The sequence below is a fragment of the Neopelma chrysocephalum genome, unplaced genomic scaffold (assembly GCF_003984885.1).
Source record: "Neopelma chrysocephalum unplaced genomic scaffold, ASM398488v2 Primary Assembly neopelma1_165, whole genome shotgun sequence".
Lineage (NCBI taxonomy): Eukaryota > Metazoa > Chordata > Aves > Passeriformes > Pipridae > Neopelma > Neopelma chrysocephalum.
Window position 1 is genome coordinate 782,992 of NW_020897827.1, and position 19,946 is coordinate 802,937.

General features: G+C 55.4%; 1 protein-coding gene across 2 annotated transcripts in view; it reads left to right on the forward strand.

Moving 5' to 3' along the window:
- The window catches only part of SCN4A (sodium voltage-gated channel alpha subunit 4), a 45,563-nt gene that overhangs the window by 14,486 nt on the left and 11,131 nt on the right, over positions 1-19,946 (forward strand). For both annotated transcript variants that reach the window (XM_027701699.1, XM_027701698.1), the window contains exons 7-16: positions 1,330-1,656; positions 2,789-2,852; positions 3,681-3,822; positions 4,614-4,826; positions 6,756-6,920; positions 7,150-7,273; positions 7,966-8,204; positions 10,118-10,291; positions 10,599-10,955; positions 14,199-14,633. In XM_027701699.1, the coding sequence (XP_027557500.1) occupies positions 1,330-1,656; positions 2,789-2,852; positions 3,681-3,822; positions 4,614-4,826; positions 6,756-6,920; positions 7,150-7,273; positions 7,966-8,204; positions 10,118-10,291; positions 10,599-10,955; positions 14,199-14,633 (2,240 nt within the window). The remainder of the gene's footprint in view (positions 1-1,329; positions 1,657-2,788; positions 2,853-3,680; positions 3,823-4,613; positions 4,827-6,755; positions 6,921-7,149; positions 7,274-7,965; positions 8,205-10,117; positions 10,292-10,598; positions 10,956-14,198; positions 14,634-19,946) is intronic.

Below are 19,946 nucleotides of genomic sequence, written 5' to 3' on the forward strand. Positions count from 1 at the left end.
CCACTGCTGAGTTTGCTTGGATTGAGATATTTAATGGGTGCAAGAGCCACGTGGTGAGTGTTTAATATCACCCCAAACCTCCTGCCTGTGGTGTGAGGAGCACGTTACCAGTTATCTCTGATGGCTGTTCCCCAAATCTGATACCACCCTGCTTTGGTACCAGCTGATGCAACCAGTGATCCCACAGAAAGGATCACTCAGACCCCTTGAAGAAGCACGAGACTGAACTGGAACTGATAATCCCTTGTGGTGAATAAATTCTTGTGTCCCTGCAGCCTCCAGATCTTTAGGGTTCACATTTGAACATTTTTTGCCTTCATCAAACAGGCTAAAAATTGCATTTAGCAAAATGTAAACTGCTGCTTTTTTAGGGAATGACATCCCCCAGAGGCCCTGCAGAAATAGCAGTTGCAAAAATAAGCTGGTTTGAGAATGGCTGACCTTGGCCATTTCCCAACACAGACAAACCCTTGGAGAACAGGGTTTTACCTAAATAGTTTGGGGAGCAAGGAGCAGGCGTGATGAGAGGGCTGGAAAATCATGTCTTCGGAGAACTGCCTCCACATGAGAAAGCTCTGTGCCCAGAGATTCCTTTAGGATCAATGTTGGGATGTCCCAGCATCACCCATCACCCATGCAGACCTTGGGTGATGGGAACACCATCCTCCCTGGCAAAGCCCACCAAGGATCCATGGATGAGCCTCCTCTGTGGAGGAAGCAGCGATGCTGGGAGGGGGAGATGAGTTAATCCAGGTGGTTAATGCAGATGTCACTTTGTCACCTTCACTTGGACACACTGGGGATTCTCCAGCTTGAAGGATCAGGATGGAGGGTCTGGCTGGGCTCCTGACCACCCAAGGGACAGCAGCACATGGTGTTGGACCACAGAGGCTTTCCTGGAGCTGAGAGAGGTGCTCAGCATCGTGCAGCTGGGCCAGCAAGAGCTTTTCCATGTGCCACTGTAGTGGTTCAGGCCAAAAAAGGCCAGATTGTGACATTTGGGGGAAACAGAAAGTCCAAAGGAATTGAGAGGCTGGAATGAACTTTGGCTCGGGATGTCCCAAGGTTGGGATGGGGAGGCTTGGCCAGCACCAGTCCAAGGGGGAGAGTTTTGGGGGAAGGGTTTTTACTGCTCAGCAACATGTGGGGACAGAGGGACAGCCGGGATGTGACACAGGACACAGAACTGGGGGTCTGAGCCCATGGGAGGGGAACTTGGTGACGCCACATATCCCCACCAGATCCGGCAGCTTTTGGGAACACCACAGCACGTTCCTCCACAATTAGCAAAGGAGCAATTAGCTCAGTGGTGACACAACTTCTCCTCAGGGCTGAAGACGATCGTTGGGGCTCTGATCCAGTCGGTGAAGAAGCTCTCAGATGTCATGATCCTCACGGTTTTCTGCCTGAGCGTGTTCGCCCTGATCGGCCTCCAGCTCTTCATGGGCAACCTCCGGCAGAAGTGCGTGCGGTGGCCACCCCCCAACATCACCTTCTTTGGGGACTTGGAGCTGGACAATGGCACGTTGGTCAACTCAACATTTTACGACTTCGTGGATGACTTTGCCAGTAACTTCACCGGCAACTTCACTGACTTCATTGGCAACTTCACCAGCAACAGCACCTTTGATTTCGAGGCCTACATCAGTGATGAAGGTAAGTAAATGCTCATGCAACCCCTTCTCCCCACACCCATCACCCTGGTTTGCTCCTCTGTTTCCCTGCTCTTCCTGTGCCAGAACAAGGTGGTTTGCTCACATGGATCTTCCTGCCAGGGTGCTCTGCAAGGAGATGCGGCTGGTGGGTGAAACAGGTTGTGCACACACACAGGAGGCACAGATGGGATCAAATCCACCTTGACAGGGAACATGTGGTCCTCCTGGACAAGCTAAACTCCTCCAGAAATGTTTCACCACTGGATAAACCAGTGTCTCCATCTCTCACTTGCTAGTGAGGGCACAGTCTACCCCTGGGGTGGTCAAAGCAGGGAGACCAAACCCTGCAGGAGCAGATGGGACTTCAGGTGGAAATACAGGGGGAAGGATGCAGGAACGACATTTGTCACCCACTTTCACAGCTGCATCATAGCTGGGTCCTTCCCCAGGTCCCACAGTGCCCCATGAGCATTGCAACACCATGACAGCCACGGGAGGGGAAGGAGGGAGAGGTGGGACCAGCACAGGTCCTCAGGCAGCCATCCAAAACTGCTACTTTCCTACCCCTTCTTTGAAAATTTGGTCCCAAAGTGTGGGGGATTTTGTTTGTTCTTTGGTTTTGAGTTTTTGGGTCTGCACTGGAGTTCTAAGGAAGAGCTTTAAGGAGCCCTGGTCTGTGAGCAGGGTGAGGTTCTCCACCAGGGAGGGGGTGGGAGCAGCAGGAGGAAGGCAAAAGCCATGGAGCAGTAGCAGTTTCACAAGGTTTTTCTGGGACTCCTGCAGTTCCCCATGCTCACTGTTCCCTGGGAATGCCCTGCTTTTCCCAGCAAAACAGGCCAGCCCTGATCCTTTGACCACATGTTAACCCACTTTCCCAGGAGCCCTGACCCTGGCCAGCTCCAAAGCTGTTCATGGGCTTGGGAGTCCTCTGATTAAACACTGCCATGAACTAGCACCAACACAAAGAGTAAAGTCAGAAGAGATACCCCAATGTCCAATGCTGGGATTCAGTGACATTCCTCAGGACTCAAGGAATTTCCCTGACAGCAAGTTGCTACTAAGAATTTGAAAATCATCAATAAAATTTATGTATTTATTTATTGTTATGTCTTGCTCTTTCCCCACCTCCAAAGCCAATTACTACTTCCTGGAGGGAGCCCTTGATGCCCTGCTCTGCGGGAACAGCAGCGATGCCGGGTGAGTGCAGTCCCTGCTGGGGGCTGAGGGCCCCTCTGGATCCCTGGGAGGGGATGAGGGAGGTGGTGCAGCCAGCTTGGGATGGGATGGGGTTGGGAATGTTGCTCTGCAGGTGAATAGTCTGGGAATCCCAATGGATCAGCCTGGGGGGGGTATCGGTCTGGGCATCCCAATGGTATCAGCTTGAGGGGGGATATCTGTTGGAGCATCCCAGTGGTATCAGCTTGAGGGGAGATATCTGTTGGAGCATCCCAATGGTATCAGCTTGAGGGGGGAATATCTGTTGGAGCATCCCAATGGTATCAGCTTGAGGGGGGATATCTGTTGGAGCATCCCAGTGGTATCAGCTTGAGCAGATATGGATCCAGGCATCCTGACTGTATCAGCTTGGAGGGGTATCAGTCCAAGCATCCCAACTGTATCAGCTCGGGCAGGTATCGGTTGGAACATCCTGCTGGTATCAGTCTGGGGGAGTATCAATCTGGCCATCCTGACTGGATCAGCTTGGGGGAGGATTTGGTCCAGGTACCATGGTGGTGTCAGCTTTGGGGAAGGTGGTATCAGTCCAGGCATCCCAACTGTATCAGCTGGGGGGGTTGATGGGAGCATCCCAATGATATCAGATTGAGGTGGTACCTCTCAGGGCATCCTGACTGTATCAGCTTTGGGGAAGGTGGTATCAGCCCAGGCATCCAAACTGTATCAGCCTGGTGGGAAGGGTCCCCCCAGAGCACCTCCACGTCTCCAGGGCTGGAGGGTTTGGCTGTGGCTGCCAGAAGGGGCAGTTTGGGGGTCTCACACCAGCTGCCCCCACGGCTCCTTTGGCAGGAAGTGCCCCGAAGGGTACGAGTGCATGAAGGCAGGGAGGAACCCCAACTATGGCTACACCAGCTACGACACCTTCAGCTGGGCCTTCCTGGCTCTCTTCCGCCTCATGACACAGGACTTCTGGGAGAACCTCTTCCAGCTGGTAGGCACCACATTTCTGTCCCTGTGCAAGAGTTCCTCTTGTTTCCGTGCTGCCCCTGGTCTGAGACAGGTGAAAAGTCATTGACTGGAAACTTGTGGGTCCTTGTCTTGTGGGTTATGGATCCAGCCAGGATCAGCAGAGGTGGTGCGTGGTCCCATCCAGTTCCCTGACCTGAGAGTGCAGTTTATTTTCCAGGGCAAAGCCCAGGTGTGCTGCAGTGGTGCTGTCAGCTCTGTCATAGAAATCAGGGATTTTTAAGGGTATTTATTGCAGCTCTGGCTTGAGCTGAGGGAGGGGGTGAGGAGGATAAGACATGTCACTTGTCCCCTCATTGAGTCATCCTCTAGGGAGACACCACAAAACCTGGGTCCAGAGGCTGTTCAGGTAAAAGGAATCCTATGTCCAAGGCTACCTGTGCCCTCTGGAAAGGATTATACCCAGATCCAGAGTGAGAAAAGGACCACCTTGTCCCCAGGGTGAGACCTGAGAAGTTGGGGGCTGAGGGACATCAGCCCCTCACAGCAAAGCGAGTCACTGATGAAGTGCTGTCCCATCTCCACACGTGCTCACAGCCCTGGGAACAAGAGGGCTGTGCTGAGACTTATGGCTGCTTCCCACAATTCCTAACCCAGTGCTGCAGGAGGGTCCACTGGGCAATGATCAGCCCTTGGGGAAGATGGGAGCAAAGTATTTTCCTCCTCCCACAAATGGGAGGGTGTCCCAGTGCAGGACATTTCCTTGGAAGCTTCGCCAAAGCGATGCCGTGACAGCCCTGCCTCCTCTTCCCACAGACACTGCGTTCAGCAGGGAAAACCTACATGATCTTCTTCGTGGTGGTCATATTTCTTGGTTCCTTCTACCTCATCAACCTCATCCTCGCAGTGGTGGCCATGGCTTACGCTGAGCAGAACGACGCCACGCTGCTGGAGGAGCAGCAGAAGGAGGAGGAATTCCAGCAGCTCATGGAGCAGCTGAAGAAGCAACAAGAGGAGCAAGAAAAGATGGTTGGTGGGAAGTGTGGAGGCCGAAATCTCGGGAATGGGGGAGAAAAGGGAGTGTGGTGGTGCATCAATTTATGTAAAATCCAAGCATGAGGCCCATTTGGTTCATAGGAAGGGAAGATAATCATTGAGTAACTATTTCGTGGGTCACAGATGAATCAAAAAGTTGAGATATGATCCTGTGGGGTAAAAAAAAAGGCTGTAAATATTTAAATTCCACATCCAAATCCCAGGATGGGAAGCACTGGGAGGCAGCAGAGAGGAGCAGCACGGAGGGGGGGTGGTGTTTGAGAGGAGGTGGTGAGGGACAAGGCATGAATGTCACCAGAACTAACAGTGAATCTCCCTGGAGCACATCAGGAGCCTGGCAGGGAGCTCGGGCACAGAGTCATCAGGGTTCAAAGGTGGTGCCCAAGGAGGATGGGGCAGCTGCAGCAAAGCTCAATGTGTTTGCAAACTGTTTGCTTTGGCCTGGAGACAGAAGAAAGGGCTTGAGAGACCCTGAGTCTCACTGGGGAAGTTCTGGTGCCCTCGTGGGAGCCAAGGAAACCTGGTATGGTGGAAGGTGTCCCTGCTCATTGCAGGAGGGCTGGAAATGAATGCTCTTTGAGGTCCCTTCTTCAAACCATTCTGGGATTCCATAAATACCAGGTTGGAAGGGTCCTCCAGGATCATCTGTTCCAACCTTTCTTGGCAAAACCATGACCTGGACAAGAGACATTTGCTCTGTTGTGACCCCAGGGTGTTACCTTAGCCCCTTTTTGGTCCTTGGGTGTGTCTTTGCAGCACAATGTGCCTGTAAAAACATGGCCAAAAGCCTCAGTGATGTCTGGGACCATCTCTAATCATCATTTTGATCTATGTCAGCAACATCCACGGGAGCCATCCCTGCAAATCTGTTAGTTTGGGCAAAACACCAGCTCCCTTGCATGCAGAGAGACAGAAAACAATGTTTGACTGTCTCTAGAGCTTATCTGTGCTGAGCCACAACATCCTCTGAGGAAGTGGCTTGTTTTTATCTGGCTGCTCCTGTTTGCAGGATGGGGCTGAGCAAGCCCTGCCCGAGGGACTCCAGGGCTGGGGGGTCAGGCTGGGCAAATTAACCAGGAGTTGGCCAGAGGCTTTATTAAGGGATGTTATTCCTTTCTAGTCCCATAGACAAATTAAAAAGACAGAGAGAATAAGGCTGAGTGTGAGGGTAAAGCACCTACGAGAAATGGGGGCTCAGATCTGTTTAACATGCCATGACTGTGTGGGAACTGTGTTGGATCTCAGCGATGTGCAGTGGGAATAGGGATGTCCCCAATCCCCTGTTGCATCCTTAGGGTATAGTAAACTTCAGGTGTTAATAGCACTGTCAGAAAGAAAAAGAAAAATAATAGAAATAAATAATTCATCGTGCAATAATACAACACCTGGGGGGGAAAAGTAATTAAATTTTGATCCAAACATTCACAAATTCAGTGCAAGTCCAAAAATCTTGGAGATCACACTTCAGAATTATCTTTGAAGATTTTTCTTCTTTCCCATTTGGAATGAAAGCATGTTTCAAAGGCTAAATTTTCCTGCAAGACAGAACTGAGAAGGTTTGCACAGTTTTGTCCTTATGAATTATTCCCCTTGACCAAATTTGAACAGATTTAATTCATCAGTGCAAGTGAAAGGGAAAGGCTTGGAACTGCTGGTGAGCTACTGCAAAGAGGTGTAGAATTCCAGAATGGTTTGGGTTGGAAGGGACCTTAAAGCCCATCCAGTCCCATGGGCAGGGACACCTTCCACTAGCCCAGGTTCCTCCAAGCCCCGTCCAACCTGGCCTTGGACACTTCCAGGGGTGGAAGGGGTTTTCCCAAGCCCTCCCCAGCCTGGTGCCCATCGTGGGATGGTCCCAGGGGCTGTGGGCAGGGGGTGATGGGGCTGTGGGTTGTTGTGCAGTTGCAGGACCGGCGCTCCAGCAGTGGGTCCCTGCCCAGCACTGTGGCCGAGAAGGAGCAGAAGGAGCACGACTCAGACCTCAACAGCGACCAGGACAAGGCCAAGGACTGCAACGGGCAGGTGATCCCCAAGATCACCCTGCAGAGATCTGACACAGTGATTGATGTACGTGCTTGGCTCTGCCTCTGCCATCCCCTGAGGGTGCCCACCCTGACAAACCCCCCTGGAGGGACAGGCCTGTGCCCAGCTCATTGTGGGTTGGGTCCTACGAGCCTCCAGCCCACCTGGGGTTCCCGCCTTGCACCCCAAGGTCTCTCCACACTGTGCCCTTCTCTCTGCCTGCTGTCCTTCAGTGCATTAAACAGCTCTGCATCCGTCCCTCCTCTCCTTCTAGTTCAACCCAACCTTTGAGCCGGAGAAACAGGACCACAACCACCTCACTGTGGGCAACCAAGATGGGCCAGGACTCGAGAAGAGGGTGGGAAGTGCCATCAGTGTCATCTCCAACGCTGTAGAAGGTACATTTCCCCAAGCCTGGGTGAGGGCTGTGGGTGCCCTGTGGTGTGTTGGTGGGTTTGGGTTGGTGACAGTGGCTGTCCCAAATCCCCAGCCCCATGCAAGGGATGACTCTGGGCCTGGGGTCTCCATACAGGGTCAGGGCACTGCAGTGATGCCCAAGCAAGGCTTGTCATCCTAGCTCACTTGCATGATGCCTGGAAGCAATAATCCAATATCTCACACAAATTAGGGATTACAGTTGATTAGAGAAGTCTCCAGAGACAATTTCCCAGGAGCTGCTGTCTCAGCTTCAGCAAAAAATACCATAAACTCAGCAACAGCAGGCTCTGTCCTCCCTGAGAACGGGCACAAAACCCTCTGGCCACCCCAGAGGAGTTCCCTTGGATGTCCCTCCAATCTCAGTGTGGCAGGGACACCTCAAATCCTGCCCAGGGGCTGAGAGCAGGATTGGACCAACAGTTCCCTGACTGATCTGCCTTTTCATCCCTCTCCAGTTGGGAGGGTAAAGTCTGCAACATCGCTGTGCCTGGGCATGGGAGGGCTCCTCCTTTTGGGAGCCCCCATATTAAACTCATAAGTGGCCTAGGGCTGGTTCAGGGCCTCAGGAGAAGTCACTTCTAGAGGGCACTTGCCCACCAGGGTGAGGACAGGATAATCCTGCACTGATGTCATCATCCTTTCCTGCCCTCAGAGCTGGAGGAAGCTCACCAGAAGTGCCCGCCCTGGTGGTACAAATTTGCCCACACCTTCCTGGTCTGGAACTGCTGTTATCCATGGGTGAAGTTGAAGGAGTTTGTCAAGTTGGTGGTGATGGACCCCTTCGTGGACCTGGGCATCACCATCTGCATCGTGCTCAACACACTCTTCATGGCCATGGAGCATTACCCCATGACAGAGGAGTTTGAGAACGTGCTGTCTGTGGGGAACCTGGTAGGCAGCTCTGGGCAACCCATCCTTCCCATTTAGGGGCACAGCAGCCCCATCTCCCACCCTGTGGGCAGATCCCCCCCCTCTGCTGCTGTTGTGATATTCAAACACTGTGGATTCCTGCCTGAAAACACATCCCTGAGAAAACACTGCAGGGATCTGACCACAGCATCCCCGCTCAGGGCTGGACTCCAGGATGGTCCAGATCAAGGGAATTGATGTGGGGGTGGGATCCATCATTCCCTGCTCTCCTCCTGCTGCAGCCTCTGCCTGCCTTGGTGCATCTCCAGTGTGGCCATGGCCTTGCAGAGCTCTCCTGAGCCATCCTCTACATCACAACCCAGGGTCAGGCATGAGCTGCTGCCAGCCCTGGCTGACACCACGCTGTCCTCGTGATGCTGGGTGGCCACGGGGCAGAGAGGGGGCATTCCAGACTGTGGGAGCAAACCAGTCCCCACTGAGCAGGAAGAAACAACGCTGGCAGCACTAAAAATAATAATAATCAGGGCTTTTCCCTGTGAAATCACTGCAAATCTGAGCTGTCGTGATTTTATAGGTGTATTTAACACCCAGCTGTGGCTGCTCCTGCTCCGAGCTCAGGGCAAATGGCTTTGAGCTGGATGGAATCTGCTGGTGGGACAAGACCAGGAGGTCTCTGGTAGTGGTGGGAAATGCATTAGGGGATGGGAGAGCTCCCATCTCTTCTTCTCTCACCTTGCCCTGCTCCAGCACTTGCCGAGACCTCTCTGAGCACAGGCCCTGGAGTGACAGATGCCAGTGGCCGTGCCCAGGCGGGCAGGATGCCGTGCAGCACATTTCTGCTTTGTCTCTGATTTCATTCAGGAAATACAAGGGGATTAATGGGCTGGTGCTCAAGGCACGGTCGCGCTGCAGGATGGCTCCAGCCCTTCCTTTGGGCCAGCAGCTTTTCTGGCTGGGGATGATTTGCTGGGAAAGGGCCAGGTAGGGATGGGAGCAGGAGAAGTAGCTCCCACTGAGATGTGGTTTCCCCCCAGCTTTCCTGCCTGTGCCAGAATTAAAGCTGCAGTGCTGCTGCCTGTCTCATGCAGGCTGTAAAGGGCAAGAGCAGGATCAGCTGGCAGGAGCAGAACAGGGGGTGTTTGTGAGCTGGCATTCAAAGGGCATGTGGGGGCCATCCCCTGGGATACTGGAACAGGAGCAGAACAGGGGCTGTTTGTGGGCTGGCATTCAAAGGGCACGCAGGGACCATCCCGTGGGATGCTGGAACATGAACAGAACAGGGAACATTTGTGGGCTGGCACGCAAAGGCCATGTGAGGACCATCCCCTGGGATGCTGGAGCAGAAGCTGGGATGTTGCAGCCTCTCCTCCCTGCCCAGTGGAGGCACAGACCTGTGTGTCCCAACACTATCCACATCCAGGCCAAATTTGTCCCCAGGCCCCTCTGCACGTGCTGTGTCATGGAATTGCATCAAGGATGGTAATTGTCACATTGCTGAGCCCTCTGTGGAGTAACGTGATAATACACAGAGCTGTTGTAGTCCCAGGGAAGGAGCAATGTGTAAAATCCAGATCAGCTGTCACAAGGCTCAGGGAGGGACAGGGGCATCCCAGTAGCAGCCCAGTTCCCAGTGCTGGGTGTCTGGGATTCACCAGTTATTCAGAAAGGGTCCCCTTGCCAGTGAAACTTTTATTTTTAATTTCCAGCTGCTAACTCACACCTCTGTGTCCCTCCAGAAGGAATCAGTCACCAGTACTCCCAGTCTGGCTTTACCAGCCACACTGGGCAGCAGCTGGGGAGCTTGTTCCCAGCTGGGACTGGACCTAAAGGGGCAAAATTCTTTGGGAATACACCAAAAAAGAGGTGCTGCCCACCCCCACCCCAAGGCTCTGCACTGGTTTACAACCGAAGTGACAGGGTGCTGCTTCCCACAGGTCTTTACAGGGATCTTCACGGCGGAGATGGTCCTGAAGCTCATTGCTCTGGATCCCTACGAGTACTTCCAGCAGGGCTGGAACATCTTCGACAGCTTCATCGTCACCCTGAGCCTGGTGGAGCTGGGCTTGGCCAACGTGCAGGGGCTCTCCGTGCTCCGCTCCTTCCGCTTGGTAGGTGCCGGGGAGGACTCTCAGTGCCTGGGGGCTGTGGGTGTGATTGGCACCCGGGTGGAGATGGCTCGTTCAGCCTCCTCTGTAGTGGTCACCAACTAAAGATAACACTGAGAGTCAAGCTAAATGTTTAGGAAAGTCAGAGCCTGTGCTCTTCCCAGAGTGACCCCTCCTGCCTTCATAAAACAGCCACGTGGAGGTGTGATCGCAGCGTCACAGCCTTGCTGACACCCTGTGGCAACGGCAGCCCCAGCCAAACCAGCACCCCCCAGGCCAAACCAACACCTCCCCTCCTTGCTCCCCACAGCTGAGGGTCTTCAAGCTCGCCAAGTCCTGGCCCACCCTCAACATGCTCATCAAGATCATCGGCAACTCCGTGGGCGCCCTGGGGAACCTCACGCTGGTGCTGGCCATCATCGTCTTCATCTTTGCCGTGGTGGGGATGCAGCTCTTCGGGAAGAGCTACATTGAGTGCGTGTGCAAGATCTCCGTGGACTGCACCCTGCCCCGCTGGCACATGCACGACTTCTTCCACTCCTTCCTCATCGTCTTCCGCATCCTCTGCGGGGAGTGGATCGAGACCATGTGGGACTGCATGGAGGTGGCCGGCCAGACCATGTGCCTCATCGTCTTCATGATGGTCATGGTCATTGGGAACCTCGTGGTGAGTTCTCAGGGCTGGGGTGGAAGGTGAGGGGCAGGGGCAGAGGGTGTGGTGGGGTGGGGACAGAGTCACAGAATCACAGAATCAGCCAGGTTGGAAAAGACCTCTGAGGTCATCGAGTCCAACCCATGACCCAACCCCACCTTGTCAACTAGACCAGAGCACTGATGCCACATCCAGTCTCTTCTTAAATGCCTCCAGGGTCAGTGACTGCACCACCTCCCTGGGGAGCCCATTCCAATCCCAATCACTCTTTCTCTGTAGAACGTCTTCCTACTGTCCAACCTAAACCTCCCCTGGCACAGCTTAAGACTGTCCAGCTCAGCTCGTCTACAGGGCTGGTTGGAGCTGGACAGGAGCACTGAAACAGGGCTCCACCTCCCTCCTGTGGGCCTGGTGGGACGTGCTGTGTGTCAGCCCTGTGTGAAACAGGGTGAGAAGCGATTTCTGAGGGACCTTCAGCTGAAACCAGATCAGGGACTGAGGGGGAAACTGAGGCACAGAAAACCACAACGGGCTTTAGGCAGAGGCAGGAGCAACTCTGGGACAAAAGAGGGCTCAACTTCAAGCTCCCTTTCTTCTCCACTTGGCTTTTCAGGTTTTCCTCCCTGTTTCCCACCCTCCTGCAGTGAGGGATGGAGGCAGTGCTCTATCCAGCACATCCCAAGGCTGGCCCTTTGCTTTTGGCAGCAGCCCCCCCGCCCAAGGCTCTTGCAGATTCCCAACATTCCCAGTCCTCACCTCAGTCCAGGAGGTGATACACAACCCCTCTGCACCTCCTTCCGTGGGTCCTGGTCCTCATCACCCCCTCCCTGCCTCCCTCCCTCCCCACTAATCCAAGCTGCTCACTGCCTGTCCTGCAGGTTTGCAAGTTCCAGGAGAGCATGAAATCCTTTCTAAACTTGGTAACCCTCTCGCTGGCAGCTTTGAAGCTTGTTTTCCAGCCTGCGTGGGCCCTGCTCTCCCTTCTTGAGGAGCAGGGCAGGGGAGGGAAGCGGCCGCCTGCCCGAGTCGCTCCTGTTACTTGCCGGGGTTGTGTAAGCCTTTTGGAATTTGCTTTGAAAAACTATCTGCCCGGGGAGCTGCTGACGCCTCCGTCCCCAGGGCGGCTGGCAAAGCCCTCCAGAGGGGTGAAAGGAGCCCCAGGGAGAAACACAGAGCACCCCATGGCTTGGGTCAGGGACTGGGCAGCCTGGAGCGTCCCACTTCCAGGGCAGAAAGTTGGGATTTGGGTGCTGCTTGGTTTCCCTGGCTCATGAAAGGTATTTGAGGCTTTGAACTGGTCCCCAGAGCAGGACAGAGCTCACCCCAGGGTGTCCTGGGGTCTGTGGGTAGTGCTGGGCAGATAAAGGGAGCAGCCCTGTGCACCCCTTGAGCTGCCCATCACCCACCATTCAGCAATGGTTTGTGATGCCACCTTTGGAGGGGCACCCATTCATTTGGATTGTAATGCTGAATGAGGCTGAGAATCACCCATAAACAGCTGGAGCCTCTCCAGATCCATCTGCAGAGAGAGCAGGAGACCGGGAATCACAGCTGGGCCTCTGGAAATGTTTCCTCTTCTGGAGCCTGTTTTTGGAATAGGACAGCCCATACACCCCTCCAAGACACTCTCCTGGAAAAGACAGGGGGGCACCAGGATTTTCAGCTGGTGGGGCCAGTGACAGCCCTTCCAGAGGTGCAGGGGTTCCCCTCCCTGAACTGCACCCCAGCCCTGGCAGCTCCTGCAGAGAAACATGGAGCACAAACACGTAGAGAGCCGTCTCTGCCCCCTTCATCCCCTCTGCCAGGCTCTCCTGGCCCTGCCTCAGGTATTTCCAAGTCCTGGAGCCTGTCCCAAGTATGCCAGAGCCTCCCAAGTATCCCAGTGCAGGGGAGGTGTGTGTTTCTCTCCGCTTCCCCTGCGGGAGGAATAAGGTGACAGGTTGGTCGTCCTTTACTGTTAATGACACTTTGGGCATTTCCTTTGGGGTTATTAAGGGAAAAGGGAGGAAGTCAGTCGGGTGACAAGGTAAGGGACTCCTGTCCAACAAAGCCAGAGCCAACGGCAGCTATTAACTGTAATTGGTACTTAACGTAAGCATTAAACTGATGGGCCCGGGGGGATTTATTTAAAGACGAGGTTTAAGGCATATGGTATGAGCCATGTGAAGGCAGCAGTGACCTTGGATAGCAGCTAATTCCCGGCTCAGATACGCTGCTGGCACAACAGGGCACAAACATCAACAGCTGTGGGCTGGGCCCATCTCTGCTCCAGGCAGCCGGTGCCTGGCTGGGCACAGGGCTGCCTGTCCCACTCCTCTTCCCATGGGCTGCTCCAGATTTCTGGCATGCAGTGACTCAAACTGTGCCAGGGGAGGCTGTGGAGGGGCCCAGTCATGTTTTGGGCATGGTGAAGTAGGAGAGATCTAAAGGAAGCAGAAGAGCCCATGTTTGGAGCTGTACAGAGCATTTGCATCCCATGAGCTGAGATGAAATCCCACTTTCCATGGAGCAGAGTAGTTTCTGGGAGACAGGGATGAGGTGGGGGGGGCTCAGGCTCCTCTGGCACCGGGGTGAGGGAGATCCTCAGGAGCATGCTGGGCATCTGAACTACCAGGGAAGAGGAGAGGAAGAGTTGCAGCTGGGAGGACAACAAGCAGGAGATTTCTCCCTGGGGGGAGAAATGACATAACCATAGAATCAGAATGGTTTAGGTTGGAAGCAAACTTAAAGATCTTCCCATTCCAACCCCCTGCCATGGGCAGGGACACCTTCCACTAGCCCAGGTTGCTCCAAGCCCCATCCAACCTGGCCTTGGACACTTCCAGGGATGGGGCTTCCCCACCAGAGCTGAGTTGCATCCCTGTGGGTGATGGGGAGTCCCACATGGGGACCAGCCAGGCCAAGAGCTCCAACAGACCAAAGGGAGGGATGCAGTGATGGACCCACAGGGAAGCTGGTTTGAGAGGGGCTGAAGCCATGGCTGGTATCACTTACAAATGGATCAGCAGGACCCAGGCAGCTGGGGGTGATGCTGAGGACATCAGAGCCCAGGAGGAAGTGAGGAGGAGCATGTCCATGTCCTCCAGGAGATGAGGTTGGCATCTCTGCAGTCCCCAGAGCTGGGTGAGGGGAGGACAGAGCCCACGACACGCTCAGCCAAGGGGTTTCTCCACAGCCCCGGGTGGCCGCTGTGGAGCTGATGCTGGTGCTGGATGTCAAGGCTGGTGTTTTTGGGGTTTTGTGTCCCCCCCCCTCCAGGTGCTGAACCTGTTCTTGGCTTTGCTGCTGAGCTCCTTCAGCGCCGACAGCCTGGCGGCGTCGGACGACGACGGGGAGATGAACAACCTGCAGATCGCCATCGGCAGGATCAGCCGCGGCATCGCCTTCGCCAAGGCCACGCTCCTCACGCTGCTCCGGCGCCTCTGCAAGGGCAAGAAGGTGGCCCCGGAGGAGGAGCAGGAGCCCAGCAAGAGGGAAAACTCCGTGCTGAACCACGTGAACACCACCCAGGAGACCAAGTCGGGGGGGTACCTGGACGGGATCGCCGGCAAGGAGTACATCTTCATGGACGAGCTGGATCACATGAACTTCATCAACAACCCCAACCTGACGGTGCAGGTCCCCATCGCCTCGGAGGAGTCTGACCTCTACGAGGAGACCAGCACCCAGTCTGAGACCGAGGACACCACCAAGGTAAGGAAGGCAGGTGGAAAGGTTTCACCCCAAACCAGGGCTTGCCCCGTTATTGCTCTGCTGCTTAAAGGTTGATGCTTGTTTGAGTTACTTTTAGCTTTTCCACAGAGTGTGGCAGAAGCCAAACTTGGGGTTTCCCAACCTGGCATTTCCCAGTGTAAGCTGGAGTTGGGGGTCGGGTCCAAGCAGAGGTTTGGCCTGTTTGGGGTCAGATTATGGGGTTATTGCTAATGCCAGAGGGGCCCTCACACCCCAGGGATGATGCAGGGGTCAGAGTGCTCAGTTTGGGGTTAAAGATGTTCCAGAGGAATCTGATGCCAGGAAATCTGCTGATGGCACTATCATTGGATCCACTGCTAATGCCTCCAAAAGCATCAGCAGGGGGGGCATGAAACCAGATGGAGGAGCTTAGCAGGAGTGAACATGAAGCGATGCAGGTTGGATCCAAAGCTGATGAGACAGCTGAGGTCAGCACTGAGGTGTGGGGGGAGCTGTCAGGGTTCATGGGACACTGATCACCTCACTGGGAGAGGCAGGGGGACATTAAGACAAGAAACTCAGGAATAGTGGACACGGAAAGGAGGGTGATGGTCTGGTGGGAAATCGCTGCTCACACCGAGGTCCTGGGGAAACGTGGGGAGGCTGAGGGTGCTGTGGTGGAGAGGAGCAGATGCATCAGTCTGGAAAGGGGTTTCATAGGAATAAAAGAGCAGTTCTGACGGGGGGTTTGTCATGACTGTCGATGGCAAACGTGTCTGCCCAGGAGCTGAGGGGCCTGTGGGAAGCTCTGTCCCAACTAGTCCTGTTGGGACAGGGTAGAAGGCAGCATGGTGCTGCTGAGCACCTGGATGTGAGTGCACAGGGAGCCCAGGAAGAATGAACCAGAGTTCCCAAAACCCTGGAGCCACTCGCCTCCCCCCATCTGCAGAATCCTTAGCTCAGTGCAGTGACAGTGGCTCTGCAAAAACAGGAGACTATCCTGATTCTTTGTTTTTAGCTGGGAAAACAGTGCTTTCAGCAGCTGGGGCTGCAGGAGGGGACAGAAGGAAAGGTGGTGGCTGGCTGTGACCCGCTGTGACCCACTGTGACCATGCTGCTAAGCTGTACTCAGAGGGGACATGTGTGCCCGGAGCACCTTGGTCAAGGGAATGGGCAAGGAGGGGTTGCTGCTGTCATTCCCTTTATTGTTGCCAGCAGGAGGGCTGAGAGGTGGCATTTTCCCCCAAATTTTTCCTACTACAACTGCAGTCCCGTGGCACTGATCCGCTGCACACCCAGCCCGTGCCAGAGCACACTGAGCATGCAGTCACACTGCACAGAGGTGATGCCAATGCCAACCTGGCCACCACAGGGGGACACACCCAGCCTGGGCTGTGGGGTCCCCAGGGACCTCAGTTCCCTGCCACCACAATGTGCTTCCTGGCAGCTGGAGACAAACCTCAGTGTGCAGCTATTGGACACATGCTGGCACAGCTTTGGGGTTTAGGGAGTGTGTTCAGCTGATGGCACCCGCTCCAACAACCTGCAGAGAGACCTTGAGAGCCATCCCTGGCTGCTCAGCACATGCAGGGGGGGAAACAGCATCTCTCAAGAACTAAATACCAGTTCAGACCATCGTTGCTGCTGGGTTTGGTGGCTTAATCCAGTCAAAGTGATGTGCAAGACAAGGGGGGGCCTTCACAACCTGGTCCCTGCCCAAACAGGCAGGGTGGGCAAAGGGCTGGTGCTTACCATGGAATTACCAAATGGCTTGGGTTGGAAGGAGGCTGAAAGGCCACCCAGTGCCACCCCCTGCCATGGGCAGGGACACCTTCCACTAGCCCAGGTTGCTCCAAGCCCCGTCCAACCTGGCCTTGGACACTTCCAGGGATCCAGGGGCAGCCACAGCTTCTCTGGGCAACCTGTGCCAGGGCCTCCCCACCCTCACAGGGAGGAATTTCTTCCCAATATCCCATCTATCCCTGCCCTCTGGCAGTGGGAAGCCATTCCCCCTTGTTCTGCCCCTCGAGTCCCTTGTCCAAAGTCCCTCTCCAGCTCTCCCGGAGCCCCTTTAGGCCCTGGAAGGGGCTCTCAGGTCTCCCTGGAATCTTCTGCCTTTTAGCCAGGCAGAAAAGGACCTGGGAGTTTGGATTGACAGGAAGCTGAACATGAGCCAGAGTGTGCCCAGGTGGCCAAGAGGGCCAATGGATCCTGGCCTGGATCAGGAACAGTGTGGCAGCAGGAGCAGGGAAGTGATTCTTGCCCTGGACTCAGCACTGGTGAGGCCACCCCTGGAGTGCTGTGTCCAGTTCTGGGCCCCTCAGTTCAGGAAGGACATGGAGGGGCTGGAGCAGGTCCAGAGAAGAGCAGCGAGGCTGGGGAAGGGACTGGAGCACAAGTGCTGTGAGGAGAGGCTGAGGGAGCTGTGTGGGCTCAGCCTGGAGAAGAGGAGGCTCAGGGGAGACCTTCTCACTCTCTGCAACTCCCTGACAGGAGGGGGGAGCCAGGTGGAGGTCGGGCTCTGCTGCCAGGAACCAGCAGTAGGACAAGAGGGCTCAGGGTCTTCAGCTGTGCCAGGGGAGGTTTAAGTCGGATATTAGAAAGAAATTCTTTCCAGAGAGGGTGCTCAGCCATTGGAATGGGCTGCCCAGGGAAGTGGTGGATTCTCTGTCCCTGGAGGTGTTGAAGGTGAGACTGGATGTGGCATCAGTGCCATGGGCTGGGAACCACAGCAGGGTTGGATCAAGGGTTGGACTTGATGATCTCAGAGGTCTTTTCCAACCCGGCTGATTTTCTGATTCTCTGACTCTATGATTCTCTTCTCTAGGCTGAACGCCCCCAGCTCTCCCAGCCCGTGTATATATAAGGTGAAATGGTAATTAGAAATCAGGTCTAATTGGCGGGAGCCCTGAGCTGGCCCCTGGGGAGGGTTGGTGCCGGCAGGGTGTGCTCACATGCCGGAGATCAGCTCCAGGTGGAGCCAAAGCCCAGCACACCGCCCTGTACCGAGGACAGCCCGCCGTGAGGAGTGAAAACCGGGGGGTTTCTCTGGATGAGCTGCTCAGAAGATGCTGATAAATGCTCTCCCCCTTCCAGAGCAGCTCCTTTGCGAGGCAAAGGTGTTTTCAGGGTGAAACGAGAGCGGCAGGATCCTCGCAGCTGCTCTGCTCGAGCACTTTGGCATCTTATGGTGGTTTTATCCTTTGCAGCTCACAGCAGTGAGGAGGGGACAGGCTGGTCTGTGGATGTGCAGGATGAGTGCAGGGGCTCAGGGCTCCTCCTGGAGGCTTTTTCCCTGGGGATCCCATCCTGCTGGGCAGGGTGATGTGTCCTGGGATATGTTCTGGGCTGTGCTGCATCACAGGGATATCGTCAATGGAGCTGAGGGAGCTGGGGGGGCTCAGCCTGGAGAAAAGGAGGCTCAGGGGGGACCTTCTGGCTCTGCAACCCCCTGACAGGAGGGGGGAGCCCGGGGGGGGGTCGGGCTCTGCTCCCAGGGAACAAGGGACAGGAGGAGACGAAATGGCATCAAGCTGTGCCAGGGGAGGTTTAGGTTGGATATTGGGAAAACTTCTCTGCAGAAAGGGTTGTCCAGCCCTGGCAGAGCTGCCCAGAGAGGTGGTGGAGTCCCCATCCCTGGAGGGATTTAAAAGCCATGTGGATGTGGCACTTGGGGACATGGGTCAGTGGTGGCCTTGGCAGTGCTGGGGGTGGGTGGGTTCGATGATCTCAGAGGGTTTTTCCAACCCAAAGGATTTTAAGTGCTGTGAATTATGGGGGTCCCAGGGGTGTGCAGCTCCTGAATGCCAATGCTCAGGGCTGGCAAGGATGCCAAAAGCCCTGGATTTGGGTGGAAACCCCCAGCCAGGGTGGGCGTGCTGTATGAGGTGTGTTGATGGAAGTTGCTCTGCAAACCTGCTGGTTTGGGGGAGCATGGGGGGGCTCAGAAGCCCCCAGGGATGGGGCCTGGGGGCTCTTGCCATGGGACCAGCACAGTTATCCCCAGCCCCACCCAAAAGGACCTACCCTGAGCACCAGCCACAGAGCTCCTGGGTCCCATGAGCTGTCCAAGTGCCCCTCTAGGGACACCTCTCCCCCCATCTCCAGGGTGGCTGCTCTGGTTTGTCCCCACCTCATCCCTTTGCAGGATTGTCCCGGAGGCAGATGGTCTCCGTGTGTCCTTCCCCGGGGTCACAGCCTGCCTGGCCCCACGCCGAGGCCTCCTAATCCCCTTGGCCCTCCTCTCCCCTCCTCCAGCCCCAGCAGAGGGTGGTCCCACTGATCCTGGAGAGCCACCAGCTGACAGCTCGTGCCACCCCCGGGCAGTGCTCCTCCGGGCAGTGTCCTGCGCCTTCCCAAAGGGTCCCCCAGAGCAACATCTTCTCATGGAGATGTGGCTGTGGCCACTGGAGCTGCAGGCAATGACGGTGCCTCAGTTCACTCCAGGGGCTCTTCCCTGGTTTTTGGAGGATGGAGCAGCTCTTTTATGCACTTCCAAAAGCACGAGCAGCCTCGGGGGAGGATTTTCTCCTTCCCACGAAAGCCAACACCGTCCTGTGTTGGAGATACCTATCCAAGATCTTCTGGTTCCTGCTGCTCCCAGGTAGGACAGGCAGGGCTGGGGATCCGCTCTTTATTCAAGTGCTGCAGAAGGTCTTCTCGGAAAGCCAAAAAAAAAAAAAAGGGAGGAAAAAGAATCCCCGGGGCTTGCCAAGGTTTTCTCTTGTCATCAGCCCCTCCGGGCCTTGCTGAGTGGTGTCTGGGAAGTCAGCCAAGCTGAGCTGTGGAGCAGGATGGAGCTGGAGGGAGGTATTTGGGATGCAGGTTTTGAACTTGGGTGAACCTCAGGCAAAGGGCCCTTCGGCACGAGCCGAGCCGGCAGGATGTGAGAGGAGTGCCATGGTGGCTTCTTAGGTTTCTGGAGGTCTTATTGCACCAAAGGGGGTTTGGCAGAGGAATTCTTGAATGGGGACATGCAGAGGAGGAGGAGGAGGTGAGAAAATCAGCCTGAGGTGATGGTACAAGTAGATGGGAGGTGGACCTGCTGTGCTGGGAGGAAGGCTGGGGATAGGGGATCTTTTGCCCTCTGAAGCTGGATGAAAAGTCAAGCTTGTGAAAGCTCAGGTACCAACAACCCTCCAAGGTTTGCAGCCCTGGACAATTCAACAGCTTCACTCTGGGCTGTGTTTCCATAGGGACTTGGGGCATCCTCCAAGCCATGGGGTCCCACCAGCCAGCTGTCCCGGTACTACCAGGTCTCTCTGGGGGCAGGAGGAGGGTGGCTGGAGGCAGCCAAAGCCCAAGAGTGTCCCTCCTGCAGGGCAGCCCAGCCTG